Source organism: Nicotiana sylvestris, chromosome 9 (genome assembly GCF_000393655.2).
Source record: "Nicotiana sylvestris chromosome 9, ASM39365v2, whole genome shotgun sequence".
In the NCBI taxonomy this organism is placed as follows: Eukaryota; Viridiplantae; Streptophyta; class Magnoliopsida; order Solanales; family Solanaceae; genus Nicotiana; species Nicotiana sylvestris.
The window spans coordinates 125,223,500-125,238,372 of record NC_091065.1 but is presented as its reverse complement, the minus strand read 5'-3'; the positions used below and the strand labels follow the sequence as shown (position 1 = coordinate 125,238,372).

Below are 14,873 nucleotides of genomic sequence, written 5' to 3'. Positions count from 1 at the left end.
TTGAGGTTAAATTCGTAGTTGTTGATGTTATTTTCACGATTTGATCGCACTATCAAGTCCGTATGATGTTTTTAGACTTGCGTGCATGTTTGGTTTGGAGCCCCGAGTGCTTGGGTGAGTTTTGGATAGGCCATAGAGTGAATTTGGACTTAGGAAGATTGTTGGTATGTTGCATTTGTGTTGTAGGCCCCTGATCTCGCAATTTATCGCAATGTACTCAGGGATCGCAAATGCGAGCTTTTGCTTCGCAAATGCGAAGACCTCAGGGCCAGCCTTCCTCGCAAATGCGAGATGTTCTTCACAAATGCAAAGGTTGTCAAATAGGCCAAAGGTCGCAAATGCGACGATTTATTCGCAATTGCGAAGATAGCAGAAATTCCTAGGGTTCGCAATTGCGAACCCCTGGTCGCAATTGCGACATCTGCACCTGATAAGTGAGATTTTTGACGGGATTCTTCTTTATTTTTACACATTTCAAACCCTAAACTCCCATAGACAATTTTCTTGAGGAGAGTTCTTCCCCAAATCACAGGTAAACGATTTTTGACTTATTTTCTTCAATCTATAACATCTTTTTACATGATTTCACTTCAAAACTAGGGTTTTTTCATGGGAAATTGGGTGTTTTTGGGTAGAAGTTAGGATTTTCAAATTTTGGGGATTTGGACCTCAATTTGAGGTCCGATTTAAAAACTAATTACATATTTGAGTTTGTGGGTGAATGGGTGCTCGAGTTTTGGTTCGAACTTCGGGTTTTGACAAAGCGGGTTCGGAGTCGATTTTTGACTTTTTGGGGAAAACAATGGGAAATCTATTTTCATGAATTAGAATTGGTTTATTTAGCATTTATTAATGTTATTAAGTAAATTGTGACTAGATACAAGCGAATTGGAAATGGAACCGAGAGGTAAAGTTGTAGTTGAGACTTAATCTTGTCTGTGGATTCGAGGTAAGTGTTTTGTCTAACCTTAACTTGAGGGAATATGAGTTGTGGTCTATTTGCTATGTGTTAGTATCGAGTACGATGTATAGGTGTGGTGACGAGTATCTATGCGTTGGTGTCAAGCATGCCCGTGAGTTTCATATCATGATATTTATGAATCTATTATGTACCGATCATGCTCAACAACAACAACAACCCAGTAATAATTCCACTAGTGGGGTCTGGGGAGGGTAGAGTGTACGCAGACCTAACCCCTACCCATGAGGGTAGAGAGGCTATTTCCGAAAGACCCTCGGCTCACAACAAAAGATCTGTAACAACAGAAAATATACAAATAAGATCAACACCGTAAGTGACAACAAATAAGTGGGAAGGACAATAATTATGCAATAATAAAAATTGTAAATAAAAGTAAAAAATAATAAACAAAAAATAGAAAGTGTGATGGAACAATAACCGCTGGCAGTCCTATATAAAACACTATCAGACTAGCCATAACAACGAAGAAAAATGCTCAACTAAACCCTAACCTACAACACTAATGCTCGACCTCCACACCTCCCTACCCAAGGCCATGTCTTCGGAAATTTGAAGTTGCTCCATGTCTTGCCTTATCACCTCGCCCCAATATTTCTTAGGTCACCCTCTACCTCTCCTTGTACCTGTCAAAGCCAATCGTTCACACCTCCTAACCGAGGCATCTAGACTCATCCTCCGTACTTGCCCGAACCATCTAAGCCTCGCTTCCCGCATCTTGTCGTCCATGGGAGCCACACCCACCTTCTCCCGAATATCTTCATTCCTAATCTTATCCAGCCTAGTGTGCCCGCACATCCATCTAAACATCCTCATTTTGGCTACTTTCATCTTCTGGATATGAGAATTCTTGACTAATGTTGAACAAAGTTTATGAAAGTTTCTTGATAATTGATTATTGTTGAGCATTGGTTCAAGTTGAGTTCCATTTTGTAAAGATATTGTTGAACACAAGATTGGTTATAGCTGAATCCTTTATCGGAATGTTATTGTTGATATTGTTGATTCCCTTGCCGGGATGCTATTGTTGATATTGTTGATTCCCTTGCCAGGACTTATTGCTTCTATTGTTTGGGTGAGGAAGAGTGTAAAGCACGAAGGGTGATGCCGTGTATGATATTGTGAGTAAGTGTAATGCACGAAGGGTGATGTCGTGTCGATATTATGAGTGATAATGTACGAAGGGTGATGACGTGCCATGATTTGAGAGTTAATATACGAAGGGTGATGTGGTGCCAATATTGTGAGAAATAATGCACGAAGGGTGATGTCATGCCATGATTTTGTGAGGTAATGCACGAAGGGTGATGTCGTGCCGTATCTGTTACTTCATATGGTGAGTACGAGAGTAAAAGCACGAAGGGTGATGTCATGCACGTGTTACCATTTCATTATCCTTGTTGATATAGATGTGATGTTCATTATGCTTCTTCATTGGCTTATTGTTAGAATCTGTTATTCCCCGCAGCATGTCCCCTTCCCACCTTATTCTGTGGATTCCTATTATTATGATTCTATTTGTATATGATTTAACTGTACAGATATATATGATTGTTGTGTCCTAGCCTCGTCACTACTTCACCGAGGTTAGGCTCGACACTTACTCAGTACATTTGGTCGGTTGTACTAATACTACACTTTGCACTCTTTTGTGCATATTTCGGTACCGGACCCGGTGAGTAGTTGGAGGTAGCTGCCTTCAATCCAGGGAGACTAAGGTAGATATGCTGATGTCCGCGCCTAACGTCCCCCTTCCCTATTTTTAGCTTTTCTGCTATCTCTTTTATTTCGAGAACAGTTGTACTTTCTTTTCAGACCAGTATTTGTAATAACTCGTAGATGTTCATGAAGTTGTGACACCAGATCCTTGGGTAGACTTGTATTGGATTATTCGATCATGTTATAACTCTTCCGTATTTATCATCTGTTTAACTTTAGTTTCTATTTATAACTGTTTGGATTGCTTGTTAATGTGTAGAACCCTAATAGTTGGCTTGCCTGGGTTTCATGAGTAGGCGCCATCACGACTCCTAAGGGTGGAAAATCTGGGTCGTGACATGATACTAGGTTGTAGTGTGTGGGATTAAGGAACCATTGTAGGTAGTTTCTTGTTTAAATCTGTTGAGAGAGGAAGGGATTACAATTTTAGAGCCTTCTAGTCTATTTTGCATGATAAGTGTTTGACAAAATCCCTAAGAGAGTTACATCTTGGGAATCCTTCTAATTATTAACCAACGTTCACTATCTTCCTATAGATTGTTATCGCTAGAAGTGCTGGTGCTTTGTAGTAACTTAAGGAGAGCTCAAACAAGGTATGTTGGCTAAACTTTCTCTCTCGGACTTGAATCCCATAATGTTTCAGTAAGTTTAAGTATAATCGGCCCAAAATCTCTAATTTCTACATTTCAAGTTATCCCCTATAAACTTATAAACTTGATTATTCCAAATGAGCCTTATATCGAAAGCTAGATGTTCAAAGTATGGTTTGCTTATTAAAATGGTGTGGCTTTGAGTTGTATTTTAAATGAAAACTAATATACCAATTGGGTGAGGAAAATTCGATGTGCATAATACTCCCAATTGCTCTTATGTGTACCAAATATCTTGATTGAGTACGCCTTGTTTTTGATAATCTATAAATATGTTTAAAAATGAAATGAGAAAACGTGAAAAAGATTATGAAATGAGCCTCGACTCAACTGTTTCAAAATGACTTCTAAAAGTAGAATTTGCCTAAAAGCTCTTATACTTAATTCATGCCCATAAGTGGTTGTTTTAGATAATGCTTTGGCTTATAAATACTTCCATTGTGCCCGAGTTCTTACATACTCCGTTGTTAAAATTATACATTGTCATGATTGGGAAAGAGTAATTCAAGAATAATTAGTGTAGTGCTTGTTTATAGCTTTGATGTGTGTTTCTATTACTGGTTGGTATGCCCAATCTTTGGGAAGAAACCTTTTGTGTTTAAAGTTTCCATTGTTAATGAACCTGAGGTATATGATTTTTGAAATACTTTATATGTTGGTAATTGGTAATGATCCTTGAAATTAAAAGAAGTGAATACGGAATATAAAATGCGGCCATCGATCCATGAATAAAAAAAATCTTGTGAAAGGTCCAAAGATCCAAGGAAATATTGTTAATGTGGATGGTTGAAAATACTAATAAAGATTTGTACAATGTGAAAGATTCTGAGATGAATTCATTTCTATATATGTGTTACCCTTGTGTGCAAATCAAACTAAAAATATTTTTGGGAGTATCATTAGCAAAACCGAGGAAGGGTGGTTCATAAGGCCCACACCTGAAACTACACGTGCTGATGTAGGGGTGGATTGTGATTATTTCCCCTTATATGAGATAAAATTGGAATATTGGTAAAATTATAATTATTCCCCTCAATTGGGATGAACCTGGTAACAAATGTGAATTGGAAAAGTCAACCCACACGGTATATGTGGGAAGGCGTCCTAGCTGATCAGGTGGAGATCAGACTCCATGTTGTGCACATGGTGGTACTACTCTTGTAACAACATTATTTCGCATCATCATGTCAAACCACATTGTCCGTGGGGAGATGGCCTAGCCGATCGGGCGTGATCGGACTATGTGCTAACAAAGACGGTGGAATATCAGTGCTAATAATCTCCCAACTATATATATATATATATATATATATATATATATATATATATATACTATTTTCGTACTTTGAAAATCGTTATGTTTCAATTGGTTATTTAGATATTGTTGATTGTGACTTGCTGGTTCTATGTGTTGTCTTTGCTTATATGGACATTTTTTTTAAAGAGGACTTTTAGATATACATACTAGTATTATTCGATAGCACTAACGTCCCTTTTGCCGAGGACACTGTATCTTTAATTGATACAGGTAGTCCCACAGCAGGTGGTATCGATCAGTGATAGTAGTATTCTCTTTCCAGCAGACTTGGTGAACCCCACTTCATCCCGAGGTCAAGACATGTATCTTTTGTTCATTTTCTTATCATGTTTTGAGTATAGCCAGAGCCTTGTTGCCAGTATTTCCTTATCATTCTTCGGTTGTACTTAGAGGCTCCGTAGATAGTTTGTGGGTGGTGCTTCATGTTGGAAGTGAAACTAGAAATGTTGGTATTTGGCAAAATATGTTTTCCATTAAATCTATAAACGTGTAATATTTTGTTAATATGAATAAAGTTTTTAATGGAAATGAAATGGAAGTTGTAATGAAATATTTTCTTTCATCTCCTCTTTATTCATGAACTAGTTTGGGTAGAATGAAATCTAACAGACTTGCTCGGTCGGGTTTACTCGGTTGCCGGTCGCGCTCCTTGATTTTAGGGTGTGACACAAATGCTATTAGTCATGGACTCCTTTGAGTTAATTCAGGCTATACTGAACTTTCTATAACTTAGAGAAACCATCAGCTCTCTTGTTTTCATGGGCTAAATCCCGAGGACTTATCCATTCTCGTCACCTTCTCACTTGCTTTTCCTTATCCTTACTCATGTCTTCCTAAACCTTGTCGCTTGACCATACTTTAGCTTGCAACCTACACATATCCATTTATACTGCTTGCAACCTTCCTTCAACTTTCTTGCACAATAGATTTTCTTATGTTATTCTGGAACATCAAGCGAGACATCACATCATCTCAAACTCTTCTTTACTCTCTTAACTAGGTCGCTCAGTACCTAGAAACCATAGGCTCGAAGATATTCCACTGACGACGTTGTTATCATTCTTCAATACTGAGTTCAGTGCTTCTGGCCTTCTATCTGAAGTATGGACTATTCACAACCTTCTACATTTGAGTATCTCGTATGTTGTTCAACTTTACCTTACTTACCTTAAAATTTTGCGTCACATCTTCTATCTTTTTCATGATCTCCCTTCCACATAGGTATAATTCACATCCACAACTTGAAGTTCTATTATAATACTTGCACCTCTGGTGGATACACATTCCGGTGAGAGCTTCAAGCTGACTTCTTATGAGGCTGGTACTCTTCTAACTGGCTTTATTGTATAGCCGTTATAAAATATGGCTACTGTACTATCTCTCTTGTACCTATGATATTAAGAGTGATTCTGTAATGTTCTCAATCACGATTTCTATAATTTTCTGGGTCCAATAATCAGACTCCTGATTTACTTCGTTGATGTAACTCTTTAGTTTCCTCTCCCTTCTGATCACTCTTTATGTAGGCTTAAGCTATCTTCCAATCTGCGGCTTATGGTATTAATTATCACTTTAGCCTTTCATGGATGCTCTGGGATATCCGTGATACAATTTTCTAACAATTGAATCCTTTGTCTATGACCTGGGCTCAATTCTTTCTTTTAACTTATACCGGAGTCTTCTACGGCTATTTGATTGTCAACATATATGCTGCATGGATAATACTCTGAATTTTTAACTGCGTTCATGACGTAACTAACCCTGGATCATTAATCGAATAACTCTTTTCGTTCCTTCTCAGCTTTCTTTAAACGTAAGCTATTACTTTTCCTGGTCTTTCTGCCCCCTTGTTGTGTGCATACTTAGCTTATCTTAGTTCTCACGGATGCCGTATTTCTGTGCAATTCATTTGTGCCACTTTCTTTTGGAGTCCACACAATTTTGTAGTGAGACTGTTTTTACATGACTATTTCTCTTTCAAGTTATTATGTTTAGGTTGAAATCTCCTTCCTTATTTCCTCAGCCAGTCTTTCATTATAGTACTTAGGGTTAAAGCTTTGCTTAATAATATTAATTTTTATTTTTTAAAAATTAATACTTCATGAAATACATCTCTTGATTCAATTAATAGTCATCTCACTGCAATAATTAATAGTCATTTGAGTAAGTAGAAAAAAAGTAGCCTCGAATTTGATTCTAGGAAAAAGAGGCAGAATACATGAAAACTTTGACATAAACTAGGAAAAGTCAATAGTGCTTGACAGTAACATGAAGCTTAAGAATGGCTTTGAGATTAGGAATATCAATAAAGTGAGTTGTCATAATGCCATAACCTTTAACAAATCTAAAAAAACCAGTCCCTGAGACAATAGAGAATTCCCTCTCCTTCATTGCAAAAAGATCAGCACCTTGAATCTCCAAAGTACTCCCTTTGAATTCCCCATGAGTGAAAATAACAGAAAACATCAAGTGCAGTCCCTTGCCATCTAACTGTGAATTTATGTACATACCTTGAGCTCTACCAATCTCTTTGGACTTTGGATCTGGACTTTCAGTTACTGGATCATCCACTGCAACCATTGTCCCAAAATGAAGAACACTAGCTTGCGGCCAATCTTTTCCTGCTACAGTGATTGCAGATGTGTCATGCCCACTTAAATAGTCATGGACATAAAACACTAGTTTTGTTTCCTTTGGCTGACGCTTGAGCAAGTTGAAACCCCAGTAGAGAAGTGGCAGTGCTACAAGTGGCAAGAAACAAGAATTTGGAATGGCCATTTGCCTTGTTATTTTTTTGGGGGGTTTGGCGGGGGGGGGGGGAGGAGGCGAGGGTGTATGAGTTAGCCAAGGACGTTGCTTTGTTTCACACTTCTTAAGATGCGCACATATAATGATGTGAAAGATGCCTATCCTCGGAGCAAGGATTTTTAGACTAGGAAAATGACAAAGTCATTAGTGGGTATCTTTGGTACTAATTGTTATATACTTCCTCACTTCTCAATAAGTGATCATTTTATCTTTTTATTTTGGTCTAAAAAAAGTAATTATTTTACATTTTTATTTTGGTCTAAAATAAGTGTTCATTTAGATAAGAGGGGTTGCTCTGATGGTAAGCAACCTCCACCTCCAACCAAGAGGTTGTGAGTTCGAGTCACCCCAAGAGCAAGGTGGGGAGTTCTTGGAGAGAAGGATGCCGAGGGTTTATTTGGAAACAACCTCTCTAACCCAGGGTAGGGGTAAGGTCTGCGTACACACTACCCTCCCCAGACCCCACAAGTGGGATTATACTGGGTTGTTGTGTTGTTGTTACACAATCTATAAGGAATTTATTTTATTTTTCTAAAATTTGCCCTTATTTTTACATATTACAATGTGTCGAGGTAATAATTAATTAAGGTTAATTTTGTAATACATTTTTCTCTCTAGGTGTTCGTATTTCCTTAATGTGTATGCCAAAGGTAAAATGGTTTGAATACGGCTTATGCTGGGATAAGTTATGTTGGGATTAGTTATCCTGGTATTATTTTTTATCTACTGTTTGATATGTTGTATTAAAAATGACAATTGCATAATTTCTAAGAAGAAGATATAAGTTATCTCAGCACCAATTATCCCAATCCCTACAAGGTATATGTTATTCCGGTGCTAATTTTAATCCCGGGATAACTTATACCAGATTTACTAACCAAACAAAGTATTAAGGTAATATTAAATTTTTATACCAGCATTATATCTATATATACCTCCTACCAAACGACCCCTAAGGGGTTTTGTGTCACTTTATCGCGCTAATAAATGCTGATGGTCAATTTTATATTATCACCCTAAAAGAAATTACTGTAGAAAAGAGCATTCGAGACGAAGTTGAAAGGAGATAATGCCATCACAGAGTAATTTTTTACAGCATAGATGTACATATTGTAATGTATACTATTAATCATAATCATGCGTTTAAACATAAAGTATTCTCTAAAACATTTGTTTATTTCATTTAACAAAAATTTGCATTAAATATATTATTTATTTGTTTATCCGTTTCTTTACTTATATAATAGATATTTATTTTTAAATCCTATATTTTTTATTATTTTTTATTTTGATTTCTTACCTAGTGTTTGGTATCCATTAAATTAATCTAAATTCACGCAAGAAAATATTATTTTAGGGAATAAAATGTATTCTATTAAAACAATTTTATTCTTAAAGTTCGAATCGAAAACATCTAATTATTAACGAAGGATACTTACTATCCACTTATAACTGTTGGTGGCCATTCTTTTCAACATTTGTTTTTTTTGGATGAACTCTATGAATATAATAAATCAATAAATTAATAGGAATTCATTACTCTATAAAGCCTTATATGATGAATCAACTTCAGATAAATTCTCCATATTGTAAAAGATAACACTTCAAATATAAATACCTTTAAGATAAGAAATTTTTTATCAACGTTTGAACAGAAAATATTACTCTTTCTCATTTCGTAAAAAGCGTATAGGATTATGCATACATGTCGATATTTTTGTAAAATTTTGATGCTTTAATTTGGAACACTTTTGCATTTTTTTTTCTCTCATTAATTAAACAAGTGGTTCATAAATTCACCTGTCAAGCAATGAGAATATATCTCACATAACAACACAGAATTTTGTGCTATGAACATATGACTATATTAATATAATTTAATGCCTATTTAATAGATCAATGAATACAGAGGGAAAAGAGGTGGTAGACGTTACCAAAGCATTTTTTACCACTAATTTGCCGTATCTAACGTCTCTTCATCCTAATACTCATTCAAGGAAAAACACAAATCAAAAAAAAAAAAAAAAAAAAAAAAGAAAGAAGTCTTTGGAAAAGCAAAAAAATCAGATTAAAACTTGTATCTTTGATCTCCATTTTCTTTGCTTTTCCCTTGTGCATGGTTGAAATGCATTAAAGGTGAAATTTAATGGCTCATATATCCTTCATTTTCCATGAAATCTATTGCCAATTCTTGACGCAGCAATGAAACTTTGGTCTTGTGTAAAATTTCTGGTTATCATAACCACATTTTGTTCCGGCCTAAGCAAGGTGAATTCATCTAAAAATGGCTCAAATTCTTATTCCTTTGTTTTGGCTTGTGGGGCTACAAGTAATGCCACAGATGCAGATGGCAGGATTTGGAGTCCAGATTCCACACATCTCCCCTCTGGTAATTCAATCACATCTAAAGCTAAATACCAAGACCCTTCATTGGTTTCTGATATCCCTTACATGACTGCTAGGATTTTCAAGACTCAAACCACGTATTCTTTTCCTGTTTCTCCAAAATCTCGCCATTGGATCAGACTTCATTTTTACCCTTCTACTTATGACAATTTCAACTGCTCCAATTCATTCTTTTCTGTAACTGTTGGAGGGTTTACTCTTCTCAATAACTTCAGTGCCTCAATCACAGCACAAGCACTAACGCAGGCTTATATCATAAGGGAATTCACTATTGTCCCTCTCCAAACTGGCACCCTTAACATCACCTTTAACCCTTCATCAGTATACAAGGACTCTTTTGCCTTTATCAATGGAATTGAGATTATTTCAATGCCAGAAATCTTTCAAGCCGCACCTATGGTGGGGTTCTCGGATCAGACAATGGAAACAGAAGCTTCTTCTATGCAAACCATGTTCAGGTTAAATGTTGGTGGACAGTATATTCCATCAAATAATGACTCAGGCCTGGGAAGAATATGGTATGATGACGCACCATATTTGTTTGGTGCATCATTTGGTGTGACATCTGCAGCTAATAACAGTGTCAAAATTTCATATCCTCCTAATCTACCTAATTACATTGCTCCGGTGGATGTTTATAGGACAGCACGATCCATGGGGCCAAATCCAGATGTTAATAGGAATTATAATCTCACTTGGATTTTCCAAATTGATGGAAATTTCACTTATCTCGTGAGGTTACATTTCTGTGAGTTTCAGTTGACAAGAGTGAATCAGAGGGTATTCAATATATACATTAACAATCAGACTGCTTTGGAAGAGGCTGATGTTATTTCGTGGACGAGTGCCCAAGGTGTGCCAGCATACAAGGACTTTGTAATATATGCCACAGATCAACCTGGTGGTGATGAAATGTGGGTGGCTTTACATCCTAATGATAAGACGAAGGCCGAGTTTTATGATTCAATCCTCAATGGACTAGAGATTTTTAAGATCAATGACACAACAGGGAATTTGGCAGGGCCGAATCCTGTTCCATCACCAGGCCCACCTCCGGACACTGATTCTCAGCCAAAACCATCATTTGCATCAAATAAATCTAGTAAAAGTGGCATAATAGCTGGTTCAGTTGTAGGATTGGCGGCTGGCTTTGGTATTGTTTTTGGTGTAGTTGCTTTTATCAAACGCAAGAAAAATATGAACATCGGAGGGAAGTCTAGTAGAGGTGGTTGGTTACCAATTTATAGTAGTTCTAGGACTACAGAAACTAGAACAACTATCTCAGGCAAGAGCAGTGGCAGTAGTCACATTTCCAACATTGGTGGAGGCCTTTGTAGGCACTTCACCTTAGCTGAGATAAAACATGGTACGAAGAATTTTGACGAGTCGCTAGTGATTGGAGTTGGAGGATTTGGTAAAGTGTACAAAGGAGAGATTGATGGAGGGACTAGTGTTGCTATTAAGAGAGCAAACCCTTCTTCTGAACAAGGTCTTCATGAGTTCCAAACTGAGATTGAATTGCTGTCGAAACTTAGACATAGGCACTTAGTCTCATTGATTGGGGCTTGTGAAGAGAATGAAGAGATGATATTAGTGTATGATTATATGGCTAATGGGACATTGAGAGAGCATCTTTATAAGCACAATAAGCCACCTTTATCATGGAAACAAAGACTGGATATTTGTATTGGTGCAGCCAGAGGTCTTCACTATCTTCACACTGGTGCAAGATATACTATCATCCATAGGGATGTGAAAACTACAAACATTTTGTTGGATGATAAGTGGGTAGCAAAGGTTTCTGATTTCGGGTTATCGAAAACGGGACCTAATCTCCATCAAACTCATGTTAGTACAATGGTAAAAGGAAGTTTTGGATACTTGGATCCAGAATATTTCAGAAGACAGCAGCTGACAGAAAAGTCTGATGTGTACTCTTTTGGGGTTGTCCTATATGAAGTACTGTGCGGAAGACCAGCTCTAAATCCTAGTCTACCAAAGGAACAAGTTAGTCTAGCAGATTGGGCATTACACTGCCATAGGAGACATACTACTAAAGAAATTGTGGATCCACATATTAAGGGGGAGATCACACAAGAATGTTTGAAGCAATTTGTTGATACAGCAGTGAGTTGCTTGTCTGATCATGGAACTGATCGCCCTTCAATGGGTTCAGTCTTATGGAATCTTGAGTATTGCCTTCAGATGCAAAATAATCCTGATGGACCAAAGATGGTGGCAGAACAGAAAGCAAACGATGCTTATGCGATGCATACAGAATTGTTAAGCATTACAGAGGAAGGCGGAGAAGGTGAGGAGTCAGAGGAGCACAGCACGGAGGCTGTCTTCTCGCAAATTATGAATCCACAAGGTAGATAGTTGCTTAGTTCTACTATTGTACTTTTGTTTTTGTTCTACAAGTTTATAGTTGACGAGGAGAGGCTTGCTTAGTTGGTAGAGCACCTCCATCTCCAACCAGCTAAGGCTAAAGTTCAATTAAAGGGCGTTTCCACGTTGTAGGTAGTTGGTAAGTGGAAGCACTATTAATCAGACTTGTAGCCTGTATTTCTGTCTTCCTTAGTGCCTTCATTTTTGCTTAGTTGGTAGAGCACCTCCATCTCCAACCAGCTAAGGCTAAAGTTCAATTAAAGGGCGTTTCCACGTTGTAGGTAGTTGGTAAGTGGAAGCACTATTAATCAGACTTGTAGCCTGTATTTCTGTCTTCCTTGGTGCCTTCATTTTTTCTTCTCCATGATGTCTCACCATTTGAGTGAAGCAGCTTTAATATTATAGCTGTATTATTTATGGTTAGCACAACTCTATCTTCTGAAATTGCATCCGGCCCAACGGTTTGCGCTATTATTATTCAAGAAAAGAAAACAGATCAACTATTATAACGTAATGGTTATAGCCTATATGTATAATGCATGTTTTGATCTACAAATATGCATCTTAGTTAACTAGTGAGCGTAAAGAGAAAAGAATTTATCCTTCTAAGGAAACCTATATGATCTTTGAGCATCTTATTTCAATATTTTTTTCTTCGCAAGAAAGCAACTTGCTTGCTGCTTTTATCACCTGAATGAAGCACTGTTTTATTCATTTGTAAATCTAAAGTTAACAATTCTGCAAGACAAAAGGACACACAAAATGTAAACCAAAAGAGCTGAAGACAAAAGAAGTTCGCACATTAGAGGTCGGTCAAATACAGTTTTGCTAAAAGTCATCGCTTTGGTGCTTAAAGCAATGAAGTGGTGCGAAGCGAGGATCATAGCTTCTTGAATGAAGTCGTGCACTTCAAAGAATGACGTGCAAAAGAAAAGGAAAAAAAAAAGGAGGTTCTCACTTGTATTAGAGACAGTCAAATATAACTTTATTCTTTTCGGCACTTAAAGAGATGAAGCGATGTGGCAAGTAGGAGCGGCAGACGGGCGGGTCGGGTTGAATATGGGGTCGAAAACGGGTAATGCAAAATGGATAAATTATCCGACCCGACCCGTATTTAATATGGATTGAAAACGAGTTAACAGGTAGATAATATGGATATCCATATTTTTCATGGCTTTTTGAATATGATCACTTTTGATAGAATTCCTAATCTCCCAAACTAGGAACTCCCAATTTGAGGCTTTACAAATGTAAAAGTTAAACACATTAGTTATTCATTTGTTATCCATTTTCTAAGTAGATAATATGGTTGTTATCCATATTTGACCCGTTTTTAAAAAAATTATTATCCAACCTATTTTTTAATGGATAATACGGGTGGCTAACTATTTTCTTTTAACCATTTTGTTACCACTAGTGGTAAGAGTTGTTATAGATTCATGGGTGAAGCCATGTGTTTTAGAGAAATGTACACTTCAAACAATGAACACCTTAAATGAGACAAATCAAAAAATGTCTATCGATTCTTTTTTTCTTTTAGGGATGGTTTCCTGTTCATATATATCACAAAAATGAGTACATGGAAGAGGACATAAAACTTAGCTTCCATTGTTAGACGATGAAGTTTAATACCTGCATATACCAAACTGGAGAATGCTAAGGAGTGTACCGACATATACCAAGGTGGAGAACGCTGAGGAGTACAACTCCTTTACATTTTGTACTCTAATATTCTTTACCAAAAAAAGCTGATAGCTTAATGTCACAATCCAAAATCACGTGACTGGTACTCAGCGTATTATCTCATCCGAGTGAACCTACTCATACAAGAATACCCATTTATATGCCTAGTAGAAGTATATGCAAAAGCCTTTTCAAAACACGGTCATTCCAAATGATTGAAATTAATTGTATATGGAACAAAATCATTAAATCGTCCATTTTCAATAAACGGAAATACAAAAAGATAATAATATTTCTTTCATGCATTCGCTTACAACCCCAAAAAAAATAATAACAGTGAATGGAATCTCTAAGATATGAGAATAACATAAATGCTTGGGATAATACCGCACTAACAGAAAATGGGGACAACATGACAACTACCATGAAATATAATTGGTGCATCACTATATACCTTAGAAAGAGAGTCATCATGGTCATGTCGGATCATCATGTACCATACTTTCATGGACTCAACAAGTATCATGAACTCTCTAACTCAAGTTCCTGAGACAAGACTTTATAAAAATAATGCAATCAATATTTGATATAAAACAATAAAAAATTAAAAATAATCCATGCTCTTGTCATTTTAAATGAAACTAGTGAAATCTTGTCACGACCCAAAATTCCTCCAAAGGAGTCGTGATAGCACCTAGTCTCTAAAACTAGGTAAGCCTAACACATACCGAATTGATAACAGGTTCTACTAAACAACTACGAAACATGAACCGGAAATTTCTAAATAAGCCAATAGTCACAACTTGATATAATATCTCAAAACTTGTGGTACAAGTCATAAGCCTTCCTAAGAGTAACTACACATAATGAATACATCATTGTTCCGGAATAATAGAACACGATGGAAATAAATACAATAGAA

General features: G+C 36.7%; 2 protein-coding genes across 2 annotated transcripts; one reads left to right on the top strand and one right to left on the bottom strand.

The window, feature by feature from the left end:
- Positions 1–6,913: 6,913 nt before the first annotated feature.
- LOC104245647 (dirigent protein 11-like) lies at positions 6,914–7,444 on the bottom strand. The gene has a single exon (XM_009801283.2). It carries the CDS (start codon positions 7,442–7,444, stop codon positions 6,914–6,916), a length of 531 nt encoding a protein of 176 aa, XP_009799585.1.
- Positions 7,445–9,506: 2,062 nt separating this feature from the next.
- On the top strand, positions 9,507–12,697 carry LOC104245648 (receptor-like protein kinase ANXUR1). The gene has a single exon (XM_009801284.2). It carries the CDS (start codon positions 9,677–9,679, stop codon positions 12,257–12,259), a length of 2,583 nt encoding a protein of 860 aa, XP_009799586.1. The 5' UTR covers positions 9,507–9,676; the 3' UTR covers positions 12,260–12,697.
- Positions 12,698–14,873: the final 2,176 nt, after the last annotated feature.

Coding starts and splice junctions, on each gene's coding strand:
- LOC104245647 (XM_009801283.2), bottom strand. CDS start 7,444: ATGGCCATTCCAAATTCTTGTTTCTTGCCACTTGTAGCACTGCCACTT.
- LOC104245648 (XM_009801284.2), top strand. CDS start 9,677: ATGAAACTTTGGTCTTGTGTAAAATTTCTGGTTATCATAACCACATTT.